The sequence below is a fragment of the Miscanthus floridulus genome, chromosome 3, assembly GCF_019320115.1.
Source record: "Miscanthus floridulus cultivar M001 chromosome 3, ASM1932011v1, whole genome shotgun sequence".
Classification (NCBI taxonomy): Eukaryota; Viridiplantae; Streptophyta; class Magnoliopsida; order Poales; family Poaceae; genus Miscanthus; species Miscanthus floridulus.
In genome coordinates this window covers 142513244-142534591 of record NC_089582.1, presented here as the reverse complement: position 1 = coordinate 142534591, position 21348 = coordinate 142513244, and the positions used below count along the sequence as shown (strand labels likewise).

Below are 21348 nucleotides of genomic sequence, written 5' to 3'. Positions count from 1 at the left end.
GATCTCTTGATGTTGAGGAGAGGGCGAGAGCAAAAGACAACCACAGAAAAGGTGTTGAGTCTTCCGCTGCCAATATGGTGCAGAAGAAAAACTCATTTGCATCTCGTAATTAAAAGAAGAAGAACATGCAAGAGAACAACAATGCAAAGCCTAAGCAGACTGCACAGTTTAAGAAGAAAAACAACAAGAAAGGTGGAGGTTGCTTTGTTTGCGGGAGTGATGAGCATTGGGCAAGTGCGTGCCCAGACCACAAATATAAGCAAGAAAAGAAATCAGTAAACGTGGTCATTAGCGAGACTGGAGGACGAACATCTGGGTATGGTAATTCTTTACCATTTGTTCTTTCAGTTTGTCTTTCACCTAAGTGGTGGATGGACAACGGTGCTAATATTCATGTGTGCGCTGATGTTTCTTTGTTTATTTTCTATCAGGCCGGCAGGAGTAGAGCCTTGTTGATGGAAAATGGTTCGCATGCGTGTGTTCTTTGTGCTGGTACGGTCGTTCTGAAGTTTACTTCGGGAAAGACAGTGCTATTAAAGAACATGCAGCATGTTCCCTCCATAAAAAAGAACCTTGTTAGCGCTTCTCAGATGTGTCGCAATAGCTTTAAAATTGTGCTTGAGTCCAATAAATGTGTTGTGTCAAGACATGGAACTTTTGTTGGAAAATGTTATGATTGCGGAGGCTTGTTCCGCTTATCTTTGCTTGATGATGTGTGTAATAAAGTGGTGAACATTGTTAATGTTTTGGATGAGTCAAATATATGGCATTCACGACTTTATCACATAAACTTTGGTTGTCGCACGCGGCTTGCAAATCTGAATTTAATCCTAAAATTTAACTTAGTCAAAGATTCTAAGTGTCAGGTGTGTGTGCAATCGAAGCAACCGCGCAAGCCTCACAAGGCTGCTAAGGCGAGGAACTTGGCACCATTAGAACTCGTTCATTCTGATTTATGCGAAATGAATGGCGAATTGACTAAAGGTGGTAGACGATACTTCATGACATTTATAGACAATTGCACTAGATTTTGCTACGTGTATTTGCTAAAAACAAAAGATGAAGCATTACATTATTTTATGGTCTATAAAGCTGAGGTAGAAAATCAACTTGAGAAGAAAATCAAGCGTTTGCGGTCCGATCGCGGGGGAGAATATTTCTTAAATGAATTTTCTGAGTTTTGCGCGGTGCATGGAATTATTCATGAGAGGACGCCACCATACTCACCACAGTCCAATGGGATTGCAGAGAGAAAGAACCACACTCTAACTGATTTGGTTAATGCCATGTTGGAGACTGCGGGACTATCTAAGAAATGGTGGGGTGAGGCTATATTGACAGCGTGTCATATACTGAATAGAGTGCCCACAAAGAACAAAGAAATCACACCATTCGAGGAATGGGAGAAGAAGAGATTAAATCTCTCTTACCTGCAAACTTAGAGTTGTTTGGCAATGGTGAATGTGCCAATAAACAAAAAGCGAAAGCTTGGACCAAAGACTGTTGATGGTGTCTTTCTTGGTTATGCTATTCACAACGTGGGTTATAGATTTTTAATTATAAACTCTAGTGTTCCTGAGATGGCTGTTGATACAATCATGAAATCTAGAGACGCTACATTTTTTGAGAATGAGTTTCCGATAAAAAATGCACCTAGCACAACTGGTCATGAATTTATAATTCCCCATGAGCATGAAAATTTTATTCCGATAGAACAAATTGAGGAACCCTATGTGCAAAATCCTGATGAGGATGACACTATAGTCACCAGAAAAAGCAAGAGACAGAGGACTGCAAAGTCTTTTGGTGATGACTATATTGTGTACCTTGTGGATGACACACCAACGACCATTGAAGAGGCATATTCCTCTCCTGATGCTGACTTATAGAAGGAAGCAGTACGGAGTGAGATGGATTCTGTTATGTCTAATGAAACTTGGGAAATAGTTGATCGTCCCTATGGGTGCAAGCCTATAGGTTGCAAATGGGTGTTCAAGAAAAAGCTTAGGCCTGATGGTACTATTGAGAGGTACAAGGCAAGGCTTGTGGCCAAGGGTTATACTCAAACGGAAGGTGATGATTTCTTTGATACTTATTCACCAGTTGCCCGATTGACCATAATTCGAGTTTTGCTTTCCCTAGTAGCCTCTTATGGTCTTATCGTTCGTCAAATGTACGTTAAGACAGTTTTCCTAAACGGAGAGTTGGAGAAGAAGATCTATATGGATTAGCCTAATGGGTTTGTAGCAAATGGTCAAGAAGGCAAGGTGTGTAAATTATTAAAGTCATTATACGGCCTAAAACAAGCTCCTAAGCAATGGCATGAGAAGTTCGACAGAACTTTAACATCTGCTGGCTTTGTTGTGAATGAAGCTGACAAATATGTATACTATCGGTATGGTGGGGGTGAAAGAGTCATTTTGTGCTTATATGTTGATGACATACAGATCTTTGGATCCAGCCTCAAAGTGATCGAGGAGGTGAAGGAATTTCTATCTAAAAATTTTGAGATGAAAGATTTGGGAGAGGCTGATGTTATTCTTAATATCAAGCTTCTAAGAGAACGTGATGGTGGGGTAACTCTGTTACAAACCCACTATGTGGAAAAGGTGTTGAGTCGCTTTGGGTTCAGTGACTGTGCACCTACTCCTACACCTTATGACCCTAGCGTGCTATTGAGAAAAAATCGAAGAATAGCAAGGGATCAGTTGAGATATTCCTAGATGATTGGTTCGCTCATGTATCTTGCTAATGCAACAAGGCCTAACATCTCATTTGCTGTGTGCAAGCTGAGCCGGTTTGTGTCAAACCCAGAAGATGATCACTGGCGAGCTCTTGAGAGAGTGATGCGCTACCTAAAAGGGACGATGAGCTATGGTATTTGTTATACCGGACATCCGAAAGTGCTAGAAGGCTATTGTGATGCCAATTGGATTTCTGATGCTGATGAGCTTTATGCCACAAGTGGATATGTGTTTTTGTTTGGAGGTGGTGCTGTTTCCTAGAAGTCTTGCAAGCAGACTGTCTTAACGAAGTCTACAATGGAAGTAGAACTCACAGCATTAGACACTGCTGGATCTGAGGCTGAGTGGCTTCGTGATCTCCTTATGGATTTATCGGTTGTTGAGAAACCCATATCGGCTATTTCTATGAACTGCGATAACTAGACTGTGATTACAAAGGTTAATAGTTCCAAGGATAACATGAAGTCCACAAGGCATGTTAAGAGACAACTAAAATCTGTCAGAAAATTAAGAAACTCCGAAGTAATAGCGTTGGACTATGTCCATACGTCTAACAATCTGGCAGATCAATTCACTAAGGGTCTATCACGCAATGTGATAGAAAGTGCATCGAGAGAGATGTGTTTGAGACCCACTTAAAATTTACTATAGTGGTAACCTATTCTATGTGATTGGAGATCCCGTGAAGTAGAACGATGAAACAAGCTAGTAGTAAATTGTGAGAAAAGATCCTTAGTAAGACTCATCTCTGATGCATATCTTTCCTTTCTGTAAGGCAGGTTGGCTTTTACCTTAATGCGTTCTAAGTGGCTTGTCAAAGCAAAGATGTTGTCCTACATAATATCTTTTGAGAAACATACCTATATGAGTCAGACTGCTGGTCACAGTCTATGAGATTTGGGTGATCTCTAAATAATCATGAAAGGCATTGAAGTATGACTCATATGCTTCAAATCGAGGGGATGCCTTTTGCTGTCCAGTATTAGCTAAGGACTTTAGTGACATTCACCTCACACAAAACTGTCAATTCAAGGCTTAGTCCATTGTTCAGTTGTGACTGAGTGAAACTATTGTTCTAGATGCATGTTCAACTTAACAGTCTCCATCGAAACACTGGTATATAAAAGAAATGTGGTTCTAAGACTACTTTGTTACAAACCCTAGAATTTGGTGGGGATTGTTGGATATAATATGGGCTTGGCCCATATAATATTTAATAAATCAAATAAAACTCTATGGTACGTAACATTAAGTGTTGTATGGCTTAATACCATATGGGATTTTGACTGAACGCTGACTCAGCTTATATGGTTGGAAATTATTCATTTAAATTGAGAAGCTGAGAAAAGGATAAAGGCGTGCCACACACGCGCGCACCGCTGCTGCCGGCCGGGCCAGGCCGAGGACGAGGCAGGCGAGCGGGCGTGGCCAGTCTTTTGCCACTTAATCCACATAACAACGGGAGTTACTTCCCTTGATAGTGGAGACGAACTGATGGCGGCAGTTACTGTCCTTTCCGCTTCCGCCTCTCCGTCTCCTAGGATTCTCCGCTGCCTCTCTCCTTCCCATCGCACCCATATATCCGAGTCCTCCGTCAGCAGAGAAAAAGTCCTTCTGGCAACCACTCCCGAGAGAACCACATATCAGCAGCTTCCTGGCTTCCCCGTCCCGTAACTCTACGCGCACGGAGTAGCGGGAGAGCAGGTGCCTCCGGAACCCTCGTCCGTCTGAGAACCCTGCACGGGGTGAGCGGCGATTAGGTTTTTGGGGAGCGATCCGCGACTGCTCGTCCACGTACATCTTCTTCCCGGTGATTGCCTGTGAAACGTCAAGGCGTCTTCTTTCTGGTGATCCGTTCGTGGGACTGCACTGCGAACATCTTCCTACATCGACTGTGGTCCACGACTTCGAGCAACGCACTATGTCGACTAGTGCGAATGGAGCCTCCGATACCCTCGGCATGGGACCCTCCGCTGGGTACAGTCTAATCTCTGTGATTTCTGTACTTTGTGTTTTTACTGTATTCACCAGTACGTCATCTCTGCATGCTGTAGTGTTCATAAGAAATATACACATGCACATATACGTCGTCATAGATCTGCTAATGTTATTTTTCTGGATTAAACTGATAATAAAATTACCTAAATTCTAACACATGGCTGCCACTTTCTGCCCTGCCGGGTGATCAGACCAGCTCCTGCTCGTGTCTGTTACTCTGTTTCGTGTGGAATGGCGAGTGGGCGGAGGCGGGGCAAGTATTTGTAGCGCGTTTCTTGGCCGGTTTGACCTCCCGCACGGCCGCACCCCCATCAATCGGCAGGCACTCAAACGCAGTCTTGGAGCCGGCGCCGCTTGCGCCGCACGCGTGGGTGAGATGCGCGCGCGGGCGGCGGTGTCCTCTCGTCGTGAGAACGGGAGTTCTCCGCTGGGGCCCTGCCGTCCACATCGCCGTGGTCCACGGAGAAAAAGTTGGCCAACAAGCCATCGGTGGTATTCAAATCGTCTAGGACTCCGTGTCGGGTGACTGATTCCCATCATCATCACGTGTCCGCGGGTCAATTTGGGCTGGATTTTTTTTTTGCGCCTACGATTCCGTGTCGGGTGACTGATTCCCATCATCATCACGTGTCCAGTGGCGCCATCGTTGCCTCGTTGGTATTCAAATCGTGAGCAGGAAACTTTCAGATCGTGAAGGTGAAGCGATTCGGGCTCATTGGTGCGGTGCAAACACAGAGCTCTGGCGGCGGCTGAGGAAGCTGCTGGCACAATTATTGCTATGCATGTATTTGTCTTAATCCATATGTGTTGAAGTAGATTGGAGTAGAATTAAACTGAGTTATATTCTATTTCACTCCAATAGACGTGGATTGAAGTAGATACATATGCGTCCAAATAAAACATTAGTCCTGGTTTAGATACGCATGTATTCTTCTCAATCCGCATGTGTTGAAGTGGATTGGAGTGGAATTAAACTAAATTCCATTCTATTTCACTCCAATACGTGGATTCTAAATTCCATTTCATCCTACTCTAATATATATAGATTAAGGTGGATACATATGTATCAAATAAGACCTTAAGGCATGTGCTCACATCACTATTGCTATTGCATTCATATCGAGATGGAAGTATATGCTCTCAATATATTTAGCCCGTGTTTAATTGGGGACCCAAAATCCGAAATTGGGCCAGTTTTTGGAGTTCGGAACTAAACGGGGGGTGAAAAGCGGCCCGCGTACGTTTTCGGCGTGAGGCCCGACAGCAGCCGCAAAACCGCGTGGCACGCAGCGTCGGCAGGCACGACCCCTCCATTCCCGCATTCGTCAACCCTAGCCCCGCTCTCCCCCGCACGCATCTCGCCTCGGTGGTCCCGCCGCTCGCCGCCGAAGGTAGCGCACGCGCCCGCCTAGATCCACCACCCCGGCCGGTAGATCAACGAGAGGCGTGGCCGGATCCAGTCGCTGCACGGCCGCGGCGTCCTAGATGGACGGTCAACCCTAGCCCCGCTCTCCCCCGCACGCATGTCGCCTCGGCGGTCCCGCCGCTCGCCGCCGAAGGTAGCGCACGCGCCCGCCTAGATCCACCACCCCGGCCGGTAGATCTACGAGAGGCGTGGCCGGATCCAGTCGCTGCACGGCCGCGGCGTCCTAGATGGATGGCTTCCCTGATGACGGCTACAACGGAGGCGGCACCGGGAACTTCGACGGCGGCTCCGGCAACAACGACGGCACGCGGAACTTCCTGCGGGGGGCGAACCCGCTTTTGGGTTCGTCGGTGTACGAGGGCTTCACCGACCCGGCGCCACCCTTCACGGGGTCCAGCGGCGTCAACCCTCCCCACTGGGGCCTGGATTCCCTAGACCTCAATGACGGTGGGGGATGGGCTGCCATGGACGGCTACGACGCCGACCCTCGGTCAGACCCTGCTGGTAGCCAGATGGGGCCACCTCCCGTTCGTGTTCCTCGGCGGCGGAACCTCACCTACGAGCAGCCTCCCAGCGCCCGCTTTGGAGGAGGCGGCGACGGCACGGGAGGCCGCGCCACATCAGAAGCTGTCGGAGGCGACCGAGTGCCACGCGGCCATCGTGGTCGCGCCTCTGCCTCAGCCGTCGACGGTGGAGGAAGGGGCCGGCGTCGCCGCCGTCGCGGGGCTGTCCCACAGGTGGACGACGACATCGTCAACCCGATGCATGCTACCCCCGTGGGTCACATCCCGGTAGTTTTCCTCACCCATCGTCTATCTTCCATTGCTCATGTATACTATTGTGTTCGAAGCATTTGCTGTTCTCCCCAACTGAGCCTGTTCGTCGGTGTGAAATTATTTCTTATGAAATCGTTTAGGCTAGGAACGACAGGGGGAACTGGTCAGAGCCCAATATAAGCAAGTTTTGCCAAATCTGGTGCCACCAAATTGACAGTGGCAACTGTATCCGCGGCTGCATGAACAAGTCGGGGTGGAGAGATCTGATTGCAAGGTACTACGTAGCAACAACCTTGGTTCATGACAAGGACCAGTTCAAGAGTAAGTTACGCCAGCTCAAGCATTTGTGGAATTTTATCAACGACCTCCGGAAAGGCACTGGCTTAGGCAGGCGAGACGATGGCTCCATCCTTGCTACTGATGCTTGGTGGGACTCTCGTACGGTGGTATGTAACCAATCTTATGTTCAATCATGTACTGTTAAAATGTTACTATACAATGATTCACCTATGCCGGTTTTTCAGGGACACCCGGAGTGGAAGAAGCTCAAGGACGGGTGGCCTCCGTACTTGGACGATTTGGACCGGATGTTCGCCGGCAACGCTGTTGATGGCTCAACGTCGTTCTGTCCTTCCCAAAGCAATACAGTTGACGGTGAAAGTTCGGATGACGACTCCAATGATGAGCACGACGACCAACTTACGCCGCTTAGTGTCGGTACTAAGAGGGCAAGCAGCACCAGCACAACTGCCTCCAGCCCGAGCAAGCGGTCCAAGAGCCCCGCTGTCAGGAACATGGATGCTCACATGAAGGAGCACAATGAGATTTCAAGGCAGAGGCTTGAGAGGATGACAGCAATGTGGCAAGAGAGGAACCAAAAAATTGAGGACAACAGCAAGGCGCTGGAGAGGAAGGTGGAACTAGTGCTACAATTGGCAAGACAGTGTGGTGCAACTGAAGAGACCCCAGCTGAGTGGATGGCCGTGCTCAAGATCGTGCAGAGTGAGCCTGTTATGAAGTTCTTCATAAGCTCCTCGCCCCAAGGAAGGATGCTGACGATTAAGCAATACATCGGGGTCCTCCCCTAGACCTTATTTTGTTAAGCTTTCTACGTAGTTACTAAGTTATGTCATTAGAACTATGTGAGGTGTGGTGGGTGTCTTTGGTCATTGACCTAAGTATGTCATGTCGAACACTTGAACTGGTTATTTGTAGTATGATTGGATATGCCTATGATCTGTTGATGTATGTAGTGCATGAGTTTGAGTAACTGGCATGAGTCAGTTTGAATAGGGATGCATGCTAATGTTGCCTAGTTGATGTTGAAAACTGATGTGAACTGTTTTCGTTTTGACAGGAGGATGTCCAAGCAATAGTGACTGGGATGATGTCCTTGAGGCAAGATTGTTATGAGAATGATTTGGATGAGTTCATCAGTGACTGGATGGAGGCGGAGGATGATGACGATGCTTTCCTATACGGTATGTACCAGTACGCCTACCACATTGACAAGCACTTGTCAAGGTCAGAGTATAGACAGCCAGTCCTTAGTGGTTTGGAATGGGTACATAGTAAACTAGGAAATAGGAAGGCCTGTTATAACATGTTCAGAATGAGCCCTGATATGTTCCACAGTCTGCATGATGTGTTGGTAGAATCATATGGGCTGAAATCTAATAGCAAATCCGCATCTATTGAAGCCCTTGGGATGTTTCTGTGGATGGTGGGGGCTCCACAATCTGTTAGGCAAGCGGAGGACAGGTTTGAGAGGTCACTGGGGACTGTGCATAGCATGTTTCATAGGGTGTTGAAGTCTGTTGTCAAGCTTGCTGCTGACATCATTAGGCCTAATGACCCAAATTTCAGCAGTATGCATGATAGGCTAAGAAATCCTAGGTTCTATCCCTACTTCAAGGACTGCATAGGGGCGATAGATGGGACTCATGTCCCCTGTGTGGTGCCTAGTGATAAGTTTGTGCAGCACCTGTGCCGCAAGGGGATGACAACACAGAATGTCTTGGCTGTGTGTGACTTCGACATGCGGTTTACATTCGTGTTAGCTGGCTGGTCGGGTTCAGTACATGACATGAGGGTCTTCACTGATGCGACAACAACATACAGCAACGTGTTTCCACATCCACCAACAGGTATACAATTAGTTGGTTATACTTTTGTGCATGCGAGTACAAGTTCGTGATACTAACAGTTGTTTAAATGTTATAGGCAAATATTACCTTGTGGACTCGGGGTACGCTAACCGACCAGGTTATCTTGCACCGTACAAGAGAACAAAGTACCACCTACAGGAGTACCGAGAGGCACCAGAACCACAAGGTAAACTGAGATCTTCAATTATGCACATTCGTCACTTAGGAATGTCATAGAAAGGTCATTTGGAGTGTTGAAAATGAAGTGGCGGATGATGAAAGAAGTCCCTAGTTATGCCCCCCATATACAAAGTCAAATCATTGTTGCATGTTGTGCCCTGCATAACTTCATAAGGGTGAGTGGCATAGGGGATCGGCACTTTGCTCGGTGTGACCGGGATGACAACTATGTGCCGGCAGAAGCCGGTGCCGATCAGCCCGAAACTATTCCTCCAAGCGGTTGTTCTGATTCGGAGCTTATGAATGCATTTCGGGAATCCATCGCAATCGGTTTGGCTAATCGAACATGATTTGGTCGTCTTTTTGAGGCGACTGTGTAACTGTTAATTTATTTGGCTGTAATTGTATTTTTTTTGTCCGACAAACAATGTAATTATTTGATTTTGTAACTATGTGCCGGCATTAGCCTGTGCCATTTCATTTGTTAACCAATAATTGTTGGTTTCTGTTCATTGATGTGCTGTTGATGATGCTTCATGACCCCAGCAATGACATGCATTTGTTGACAATGGCTGGGTGGATGTAAAACCTTGCTTACTTGCATTCAAGTTCATGCATGCATGCCATTAATAAGCTGCATGCAGTTCATTAAATGGTGTACAGTAGGTTTTCAGATTTTGGGAACTAAACACCCCCTGAAAAGTTCTATTACTCAGATTTTGGGCTACTTCATAGCAACAGTACATTTTGGGATATTTTGCCAACTAAACAAGGGCTTAACTTTTCTCTCTGGCACTGGTACGACTCTTGCAGAGGCTCCAGCACCGGCACTAGGGCCATGTTTAGTTTCCTCAAATTATAAAATTTGGTACTATGCAAAAAGAAGATTCCCCGTCACATCAAATTTGTGGTACATGCATCGAGTACTAAATGTTGACGAAATCAAAAACTAATTGCACAGTTTGGTTGTACTTTGCGAGACGAACGTTTTGAGCCTAATTAGTCAACGATTGAACAATTATTATCAAATAAAAACAAAACACTACAGTAGCTATGGTATACCGACTGAATTCGGCGGCGCCGATTCAGTGGGCATCTAAACACGGCCTAGCTGTATCAAACACTTGTGTGCAAAGTGGCTCCTCCAGTAGAGTAGTCATGGATCTGGAAGCATTTTGTATAGCGGAAGTAGGAGCTAGGAAACGTAGTTCCACGTGAGCTGCTCCTCCGTGTAATCCACGTCAATTAGTTATGAATTGTTCCTAAGCTTCACGTTATTTACGACTAAATTGATGTCGTTCCTACGCCTGTACTGGAAAAAAAAAAGAAATGGAGAGATGAGGGGAGAGGGGAGAGCGGCTCGGGACACGGAGGCGTGTTGTCACCTCCGTATCCCGATATAATTAGCCCCCTCGTCAGCCCTCCTCTTCTCTTTGCACCACCGTCGGTATAATTAGTCCGACCACGTGCCTGATGCTAGTTTTAGCTCTTGCACAAAAACTACTTCGGAAATGTTTGGCCGCTGATTACAAGTTTACAACTCTTCTCATCAGCCATCCTACAGTGTTTCACTCTCACAACTGATGCAGGCGGCAGCTTGTGTTAAAGTGCACCTGAAGCTGGGTAACTAAAAGTCTACAAAACTAATCGTTTTGACTTTCAACGGCACCGGGCGGGGCAGAGTATGTGCCGTTCAAGTTTGAACAACTCGATTGCCAGCTGATCTGCCGTCTCCTCGGATCGGTGCGCGTTATTGGCCCGGTTATACTTGTTTGCTGTGAGAGAAAATATTTTTCGTCCGCTGAAAAATACTGTTGAAACAGTAGTACTTCAGACCAAACTATTTTGTTTTTTTTTCCTTAAGACAAACAGGGAAGTACTACAAGTACGTACTTTTTTTGAGGGAAACTACAAGTACGTACCTGTGCCACGGATGAATGCTTCCAGAAGGAGGCCGCGTACGCCCATACCACAGCTGGAGGCCCACGGGAACTCCGGCTACTCGCGGTCCGTGCTCCCGTCGGCCGTCGTGTCACTGTCACTTGACTCTTGGCATCGGATGGTTACGCCTTGTGGCTGGCAGCCTGGCGCCCTGGCGTCGAGACATACTGGCAGCCAGTAGGTACGAAAGCGGTTTGGCCTCGTTTGCAATGAGTTCCAAGCTTTCTAGTCGCCCGGAATTCATTTCCCCGTGCTTGCGGCACACGTTCACAAGCCCTGCTTCCTTTTCTTTTTCTATCTATGCCTCTCGCCTTTTGCTGCCCGCTACAAAAAAAAACCGACTCGGTCATTGTAGAATTGTGTAGTAGACCATTAGCCGGTTGGTACTGCTATAACTAATTAACTCATAGGACCATTAGCGCGTACCAACCGGCTTAATCACTTGAACACCTATAACTTAGATTAACACTTAATGTGGACTTAACGATTGGAGATGTAGATGCCCATGGGGCTGTTTACGCCTACTCTTGAAGTAGCAAGCATGGCGTCGATACAGGAGTACTATCTAACAACCTTAACTAGTATGATACTCATGCTAACGGCACGGCTTTATCTTATAAATGCACATAAAACAACCAAACAATAAACTTTTTTCATAGTTCAACTTTTCCTCAATAGTATATTGCCCTTGCTAACGCTATGACGATGTCTAAAAAAATAAATCATAAAACTAAAATAAAAAATAAATCAACTAATGAAAGAAACACGAATTCATAGTCTCGTAAAGATTAGTCATTTCACACACAGAAAAATAGACAAGCCCATACAACACTACTAAGATGGGACTTAAAGTTCATAAACCATCAGCCTATATATTATTCTATAAACAATGGTTTATGGTCGGGACGGGTCTTTCTTGGCGCGCTGCCACTCCACTCTGTCAGACGTCCTTCAAATAGAAACCCCTACCACCAGACACATTGCCCCCTGCAAAAATGTAAATAGGCAAAAGGTTGTGAGAGAATAACTTGACAACATGTTTGTCGGTTATCGATAATAGGGATACCAAAAGCAAGAAAGTTAGCGTCCACGCTGACTTCCCCGGATGAAGCAAGACGTATTAAAAAGTCTCGCTCGACCCAAAGGCCACGGGAGTCTCGCCCAAGGCAGCAGGCTCCGTCTCGCCCGACCAAGGTCGCGGGCTCCGTCTCGCCCGACCCCTTGGATGCGTGCTCTGTCTCACTCGATCATTTGGGTGTGGGCTCCGTCTCGCCTAACCCTAAGGACGCGGGCTCCGTCTCGCTCGATCCCAAGGACGCGGGCTCCGTCTAGCCCGACCCTAGGGTGCGGGCTCCATATCGCCCGACCCTTCGGGTGCGGGCTCCGTCTCGCACGACTCTAAGGATGCGGGCTCTGTCTCGCCCGACATCTCGGGTGCGGGCTCCGTCTCGCCCAACCCTAAGGACACAGGTTTCGTCTCGTACGATGGGGATCCATACCACCGCCAACCACTCTAGGTCCAAGCGTTTGGGCCTGGGTCAAAACTCTGACACCAGGGAAGAGATTGGCACGACTCGATATAACCCGTGGTCGTGACGTGCCATACCTGAGGATTCACATCAAGAACAGCGTGGGGCGTGCCGGCGTTGTTCTGCCTAACCCTCGTACGAACGCTGACAGACGCATCAGTTCACCACGATATCCGCCGGGACGGAATGGAACGCCATGACCGGCAGATGACGCCTGTGCATGGCGCCAGTGGCGAACAGGGCCGCGACGTGGAGCCATCCCTGTTGACATCTATAGGATCGGCGGGACCGGCATGAAGGAGAAGAAGGACCTGATGATCCTAGAAGCCTTCTTCTTCTCTCTCTCTCTCTCGTTCTTCACATTTTCCTCCACTGTAACCCGCGCTTTCCCTTGGCATATAAAAAAAGAAGCAGGGCTCCCCATGAAGGAGGATCCAGATCCGCACGGGACCGAACCACGAGATAAAAACACAAGAGCACGACACAAACACATGGCTGAGCAGCAATGGAGCTCTCAGCACCCGTTCACTCCTTCCACCAGAGACTTGGGATCCTTTTTCTCTCTCGTCCATTTGTAACCCCTACTGCAAACCAAGTTTCGGTAACACGAGTAGCAGCAAACTAGACGTAGGGATGTTCTGCCCGAACCAGTATAAATCCTTGTGTCCTCCGAGCACACCATCCGAGCCAGACGCGCAAATACAAATTTACTCATCGGTGGTCCGAAAACACCGACACTGTTCCACAAATGTTCGTATTCACAGCAGGAATGCAAACAGAGAACGCAAGCACATTGAAATTAGTTGAAGCAGGGTGATTGTTAGAAGCATGTTGAATATATAAAACATATCTCTACTATAATGGAATACACAATCTCTATGAAAGGGTTGTTAAGTTGACGGAGGCCGCACACAATCACATGCAGCCATACTAGAATGTCAGCAAGGAACAAAATTATCAAGTTACTCCAGAGATCTAGTTTATATTGTTTTATGATTATGCAAGCAACAGCTACATATCTAACTGAGATTACCCAACAAAGCTTAAGCTCAGTAGGAACATTGGTAATTTGCGATGCCTAAATTCTACAATACTACTTTCCATGTATCCCATAAAAAGAAATCAGGTTCCATTTTCTGAAAGCTGACATTAAGATGCATGCAATGCTGTCTAGACCAAAAAATGTCATTGTGGCTTGTACGCATTTTTAAGCATTCTAATCATTCTGGGAAACAAAATCGGAGGATGGTGATCTTGCTGCACATCAATTTAAAGCCTTTCGGTAAGAATAAGCAAATATACCAAATTGAATTGTTACCCTAAAAGTATTCATAGCCACCGGCTAACAATATTTTCAAAATCATTGAAAAGAACATTGTCCAACTAATAGCTAAGAGAAAATTACAATGGCTCAAAATAAGCCTATTACCAAATAAATATCTACCATTTCTAGGAAAAAAGCCAACTGTGTCATTACTTTTCTAGACCAACTACAAAAAACAAACACACATCAGCTCATATGACTGGTATACTTCTTGAACAGACCACTGCAAATACAGTTTCAAAAAGAATAGTTTTGATCGGTTTCTATATGCATGTCCACAATAAAATAAAACTTACAGTGCCTACACTACTACTAATTTACACAGGTCACACTGGCAATTTAATTGTAGCAGAATCTAATTCTAGTTTTAGAAAAAAAAATCATAAACATGATCTTTTTTTATCGGCAAAAGTTGCCTTCTTCGTGCAGCTCATAATAAGAGAAAAATGTCAGCGATCAAGAGTGAAACAGGACTCATAACTTTGGTCAGATATAGTCACCTAGTAGCTAATCCTAAATCACATATTACACATTTCTTTGAACCTACTGTATGATAACCACCTTGCAGGGAATGCTTGTAGTATGCATTCTAGTGCAGGTGATGTATAACATGCTGTAAAATCATCATAAATCTGAATTGAGCATCTAAAACCTAACACAATCAGTAATAGTATAGAGATTGTTTGATTCAATTTTCGGCAATGCTTGCATCCAGTAAGGACTAAATTCAAATACAACTTTGCACAGCTAGTAACAAACACATGAGAACATTGGTCAGTACCTCGCTCCAAAGCTCCTCATCGATTCTGTGGCCATTAGCCGCCTCCACATCCAGCTTTGCAGTCGCTTCCTAACGGGACTCAAAACTAATTGGAACACCCAAATTTGGCATGTTATGCATAACGGAGCTCTCCAATTTAGAAAGTAATGGAAATTAACTTGTTCCAAATGAAACTAATGAGATAACACAACACCTGCATGTCAAGATTGAGCTCACTATTTCTCTTTGTAACTTTTAAAATTTATATATAATATACATATAATCCGTCGGGGATTACCCCTCCTTGTTTCTAAAAAAAGTCCATGTATGGTCATATCCATGCAACTGAAATTGCTAGTCAATTTAAATTGCTATTTTGCTTTTAGAATATAAATTGCTCTAGTTATCAATCTTTGATCCAGGCTGTTGCACTATCAGAGCAAAACATTAAAAGTAGAAAATAAAAGTCACAATTTTTTCATGAGGAAATATACTTCAAAGATGATGAGATCATAATATGCAAACTCACCAACAGCAGCGTGGCACAACAGCACCCTCGAGTCTCCTCAACAGCGAGCAATTAGAGAGAGTAGCAGTCAGAGTGGGGGCGGTCAGCAGCAAGGCCTCACGAGGGGCACGCGACGTCTTGAAGTGCGCAAGCGACGACAGTCTACCACCACCGCACGGGAGGGATCGCCTTCCGCTCCGATTCGTACGGCAGGGGCCACGATGAGGGCACCGAGTTGGTGGGCGACCTCGCGCTGCTCGCCCATGGGGATGCCGCATCTCTCCATCCAATGGACGCCTGCCCAGATCTGCCAGGAACCACGCTGATGTGCCGTCCTGCCGGATCTAGGAAGGCTGGTGGAGTTCGCCGAGGCGACAGGCGCGGATCACCCACCGTGGACATTGTCCAATCGTGCTGACCTGCCACCGTGCGTCCTGTCGGACGTACCACAGCCTGGCGCCGCCGGGTGTCTGAGCCTGAGGTGGTCATGGCGACGCGGGCGTGCGAGTAGGCTAGGGGCGGACGCCGGCAGAGGGCGGAGGCGCGAGAGGGACCGGAGGCCGTGGGGGCACGCCGACGGCCAAAGCAGTCGTGGGTGGCGAGCGGGCAGGGCCTAGCCGATGGTGCGGAACCGGATCCGGTGCGGTGCCTGCGCACGTGATCCCTCACCGTCGGAGACGCGCCGGGCTGCGTGGTTGGGGGTCAGGAGACGCAGCCTGGGGGTGAGAAACTGAGAACTGAGAAGGCGGGGGTGACAAGCCTGGCATCCAACGAACCATCGGATTTGATTTAGGTGTTTTATTAGTTTTTATTAATTTTAATGGAGATGAATTCTTGTATGTATTTTTCTGTGTGAACAATGGCTGGAGGCTTTCAGCGGGCGACGTTTTCCTGAAGGGACCTGGTATAATTTTGATCGGTCCATTATAGTAGAGATTACCGCTCATTTTCATAGCAATGGGTTATCTTTTTCTCTTATATCTCGGAGTGGACTCGGACCAGGCCATTTGGTAGGTTACTGGCCCAAAGCTGTTAGGCTCTGAGACTTAGTGAAGTCCTTAATAGAGCTGAGATAAATCCTAGTAACAGGTACCAAGACATTGGAAAAGACCACATCGCCTGTGATAGAAAAAAAGCAATATAGAAGTGGAACGTCTAGCGCCCGGATAACCGCGCCTACTGCATCTGCTTCACATGGAGGCCCACAAAGCTCCGTGTCCCACGCCGCATCGTGTCCCGCACCCGCACCATGACCCGCGCCACTTTGTGTCCCGGCGCCCGCACCGTGGCCTACGCCGCTTCATGTCCCACGCCCACACCGTGGCGTCCCCTCCACACCCACGCGCATGCAAGCGGGCCCAGCTACTGCAAATAGGTTCCACTACAACATGTGCAACATCAAGACCTACTTTTGCAACATCTAGATAAAACATTTGCAACATACGTCCGAAACAATTGAAATACTTGCATCATACGTCTGAAACACCTGAAACACTTAAAACATATGCTTGCAACATGCATATATACGCAACATCTAGATCTACTTTTGTAACATCCAGATGAAATACTTGCAACATACTTCTGAAACAGATGAAACATTTGAGACATGCACTTGAAAACACTATTGCAATATATGCAACATCCTGATCTACTTTTGCAACATCGATATAAAACATTTGCAACATATACATCTGAAGCATTTGAAACACTTGAAATAGATGCTTGCAACATGCAGTTTCAGCGCAAACATCTCCTTGCTGCTTCGGAGAAGGATCCTCGTCGGCGTGTGAAGTTCTATCCCGGCTGCCGCGGGCTGCACGCGAGCGAGTTTCGCCCTGGCCACGGCGAACTGGGTAGGCGGGCGCGAAATGTGCGTGGATGGGCTCCATCCGGGCTGCCGTGTGCTCCACATGGGCGAGCTCCACAGCCGACCGCAGCGAGCTGGGCAGGTGGAGGCGGAGGCAGAGATCCACATCTGGCCCTCGTGGTGGAGGCGGCAACGGTCTCCCTCACCACGGGCGGGCGGCACAATGCGGTCGGTGGATCTCGTGCGTGCGCGGCTAGCGGCGGTGCTCGATGCTCGTGCGTATGCGGACGGCAGCGGCGCTCATGCGGACGTGGACGCTAGCAGAACTCGTGCATACGCGATCGAAGGGCGGACGGTGCGGTGGAGCCGATGCGAATAGGGGAGATAAGATGTCGCTCTTTTTTTTAGAAACCATGTATGCCGATGAGGGAAGTAGGCTTGTGGGCTGGTCCACAGCCTAGCTAGCCGCGTCCGAATTGACCAACGCATAACGAACGCCCGTGGTGGAGCATTAGCGATATAGAAGAGGTGAGCGGGCAGGAGTCCTAAGCTCCTCAGACCACCTCCTAGCTTAGGGCACATATACAACGCGCTGACGAGATGCTGTCTATAAGGTTTTGTCACATTATAGATAGATAGTTAAACAATCAGTTTGTGGATTTTATTGATGGATTACTTTCTCCTTCTCAATAAATTACCTAATATTTATGTCCTTCTGCAGTGATGATTAGTGGATTCAAATTTCAGACACAGACACACCATCTTATATACTAATTAATTTAATTAGTAGGATTCAATTCACACCACATCTCTTGCATTCTATATATTGATTAATACTCCGTCATTCTAAATTATAAGACGTTTTGGCTTTTCTAGATACAATTATTTTATATTTTTAGACATAACGTATATCTAAGTGCATAGCAAAAATTATGTATGTAGAAAACCCAAAATGACTTATAATTTAAAATAGAGGGAGTAATTATTTAATAGAACAAAAGTCTGTTTTGATGAAACAAGACAAACATGGAGAGCAAAGAATTTGTACACCTATAACACAAAATCATGCAATTGTGGTGGAACAAAACTATCCCAATCCCTAACCCTAAGATTAAAGGGAAAAAAATTCATCCATTCATCATATCTTACTTCCCATAGTACATTTTGTCCGTGACCAGAAATGAGAATTCGGTGACCGGGTCTTTGTGTTGCACCGTGTCTTGGGTGCAGAGTCCGGTACCATGATGAATTGTAACACATGATATAATCATTGATAAATCTCCGAGCCTCACATGCTCATATAAGTTATAGCAACGTGCACCCAGGCATGAACGAAGTTTGATTCCAAGGCCATGTTTAGTTTCCACCAAACTTTTAACTTTGACACTATGTAAAAAAAAGATTCTCCATCACATCAAACTTACGGTACATATATGGAGTACTAAATGTAGATGAAATCAAAAACTAATTGCACAGTTTGGTTGAACTTTGCGAGACGAATCTTTTGAGCCTAATTAGTCAATGTTTGAACAATAATTCACAAATACAAACGAAATTGCTACAGTGTTTGACGTCACATCAAACACTGTGCAAATGCCGATTCCGGCGCCAACTAAACGTGGCCCAAAACGAATTGGCCATAGTTATGTGGTGTTTGGTTGTTCCTTCTAAATTTTAGTTGCTGTTCTATCGAATGTTTGGACACATACATTGAGTATTAAATATAGACTAATTACGAAACTAATTGCAGAGTTTGTGACTAATTTGCGAGACGAATCTTTTAAGCCTAATTAGTCTATGATTTGATAAGGTGATGCTACAGTAAATATATGCTAATGACGGATTAATTAGTCTTAAAAAATTCGTCTCGTAGAGTACCAACAGATTATGTAATTCGTTTTTTATTAGTATTTAAACACTTCATACAACATCATCTCGACGTACTCCTAAATTTTAGTCACACACGATCCCAACGCTACGTAAACTTTAGAGCGTGTCAAAGATGCGAGAGATCAATTGATGCGATGCCCAAAGATTTGAAGTTTGATTGAATGGGACACGTATTGGCATCTTTGGCCTTGTTTAGATTGGGGTTAGAAATTAGTATTCGACACTGTAGCATTTTCGTTTGTATTTGATAATTATTGTCAAATTATGGCCTAACTAGGCTCAAAAGATTTGTCTCGTAATTTACAATCAAACTGTGTAATTAATTATTTTTTATCTATATTTAATACTTTATGCATATGTCCAAATATTTGATGTGATAGAGAATGAAAAAACTTACAATCTCAACAAGGCCTTCTTCCCTGACTCGCAGTACTAGGCGTGAGCGTGACCACTGACGCTGTTTAGTGATGGTACGCTCAAGTAAAGGACGACAACGCCACAAGCATTTGGGCTTGAGTTCCATGCGCAGCTCAGTCTCCTCAACGGATAGGATTCTACTGTGTTGAGCTTGATCCTGTCGGAAGATAAGCTCTTTTGCAGCAACCAGTGAACCAACTATTGCCTGGTCTCTCAAGTACAGTAGATTCTTGAGTACTCCCTCAGTAAAAAAACGTAATTTTAGCTTTAAATCTGGACACACATGGTCTAGCCGTCTGTAAGGATCAACAATTAGGGCTCTTTTGAAATGCAAAAATTTCATAGGAATTTCATAGGAATTTTACAGGAGAAAAAACGTAGGAACGGGAAAATCCCGTGTTCCAAAATGGGCCTTAATGTTTGGTGGACAGGTCGAACCACCCCAATAACAGCCTTCTCATAATCTTCTAATTTGGGCCAAATGGCTTCAAAGTGGAACTTGGGTTTAGAGTGAAAAGCTGCATTTGGCTTCCATGCGGGTGCACATCTTGCATTTCTTGCAACACAAGGTAAGAGATAGCATGCCTGAAATGATGCAGGTTTCTGATGGGCCACCATCACCGTGGATTACTGACTCTGACTGAAAGACATCCAAGTTGCACATCCGAAAACGAGACAGTGGCAGCAACCGAGAGGCGAGCGACGCGAATTCAGGGCATTCATCACAGTGGCAGCACGTACGGCGCCTGCTCGCGATCGACACTGAACCCGTGGAAGGAGAGAGGCCTCTGATGGCCATGAGGTGCGTGGGCTTCTTCAGCTGCGTCTAGTAAAGCAGCTTGTCCGAAGCTTGCTTGGCCTGCCTGGTGACCACTGCATTCTCTGCTAGGATGCCGAACTTCCTCATCAAAATCACTTCTGAACGCTTGTATGCTGGAACATTAGAGTTGAGCGTTCCATGACTGACCTAGGTAAAGTAGTAGATGATTGTTGGACAATTTGCGCTTCTTCCATAACCACAAGCATTTGAGAGATTTACTTGTTCATATGTATGACAGTTTAACTGTCCTGATGTATAATGTATTGTTTCTGCAATTCTGTTCTCCAGGTCTTCATGGGCCGGGTTGTGGAAGTTGAAGCCGGTCAAGTCAGGAGGCCCACTGATTGGAAAATAGGTTATGCTATATGCCTCCGCGCCGTTCTCCAAAATACGTTGACAAAATACATGGAAAACACTAATTCTAGATCCTGAAAAACATTGACAAAATACATGTTTCTTGTCGCAGCAGCAACGTTTAATGAAGAGTGAAGTGTCAGCCTGCGCATCCAAACGTAAAAATTGACAAAATGTAGAATCCAGCACCGGATAGTCATCAGTGGCTTTTCTGAGCATAGGCCCTAGGCCATGGGCAGTCTCCAAAGCCCGCGCTTGATCTCGGCTGATTTCACATATGTGGCGATGAGTATCTATTATATTAATTAATATACAATAGTGTTAAAAGAAGGGAAAGACTAGCGTCCGGATGTCCAGACGCCCATGCCTACTGCCTGCCCATGCGCCTGACGCACTCCCTCTACGTGTGGTAGGAAACGGCTATAGATGGGCAATGGGCCGGCCCGGCCCAGCCCGTGCCAGGCATGGCCCGACCAGGTACGGCACGGCAAGGCCCGACGTGCCACCGAACCGTGCCGCCCTGAGCTTCGTGCCTGGCCGACGGCCCAAGCACGGCACTACGGGCTTTTTTCGTGCCGGGCTGGCCCATAAAGCACGGCCAAAATGACAGGCCGGCTAGCCCAAGGCCCATTGCGACGGAGAGGGAGAGAGGGGGAAGGGGAGCCGGGAGGTCAGAGCGGCGGAGGAGGTGGCCGCCGTGCACTGACTCCGGTGTCGGGGCAGGAGG

At 46.4% G+C, this 21348-nt stretch overlaps 1 protein-coding gene across 1 annotated transcript; it reads left to right on the top strand.

Annotated features, from left to right (window-relative positions):
- The first annotated feature begins 6395 nt into the window (after window positions 1-6395).
- Window positions 6396-20584, top strand: LOC136544586 (uncharacterized). The gene is made up of 6 exons (XM_066536695.1): window positions 6396-6998; window positions 7085-7390; window positions 7469-8020; window positions 8302-9091; window positions 9168-9278; window positions 20556-20584. Exons 1-6 carry the CDS (start codon window positions 6396-6398, stop codon window positions 20582-20584), a joined length of 2391 nt encoding a protein of 796 aa, XP_066392792.1.
- The last annotated feature ends 764 nt before the right edge of the window (window positions 20585-21348 follow it).

Bases quoted from the DNA above. Each gene is read 5' to 3' on its own strand.
- LOC136544586 (XM_066536695.1), top strand. From the start codon at position 6,396: ATGGATGGCTTCCCTGATGACGGCTACAACGGAGGCGGCACCGGGAAC. The intron at 8,021-8,301 runs GTCCTCCCCTAG...TCGTTTTGACAG, and splicing joins CGATTAAGCAATACATCGGG to GAGGATGTCCAAGCAATAGT. The intron at 9,279-20,555 runs GTAAACTGAGAT...TCTGTTCTCCAG, and splicing joins AGAGGCACCAGAACCACAAG to GTCTTCATGGGCCGGGTTGT.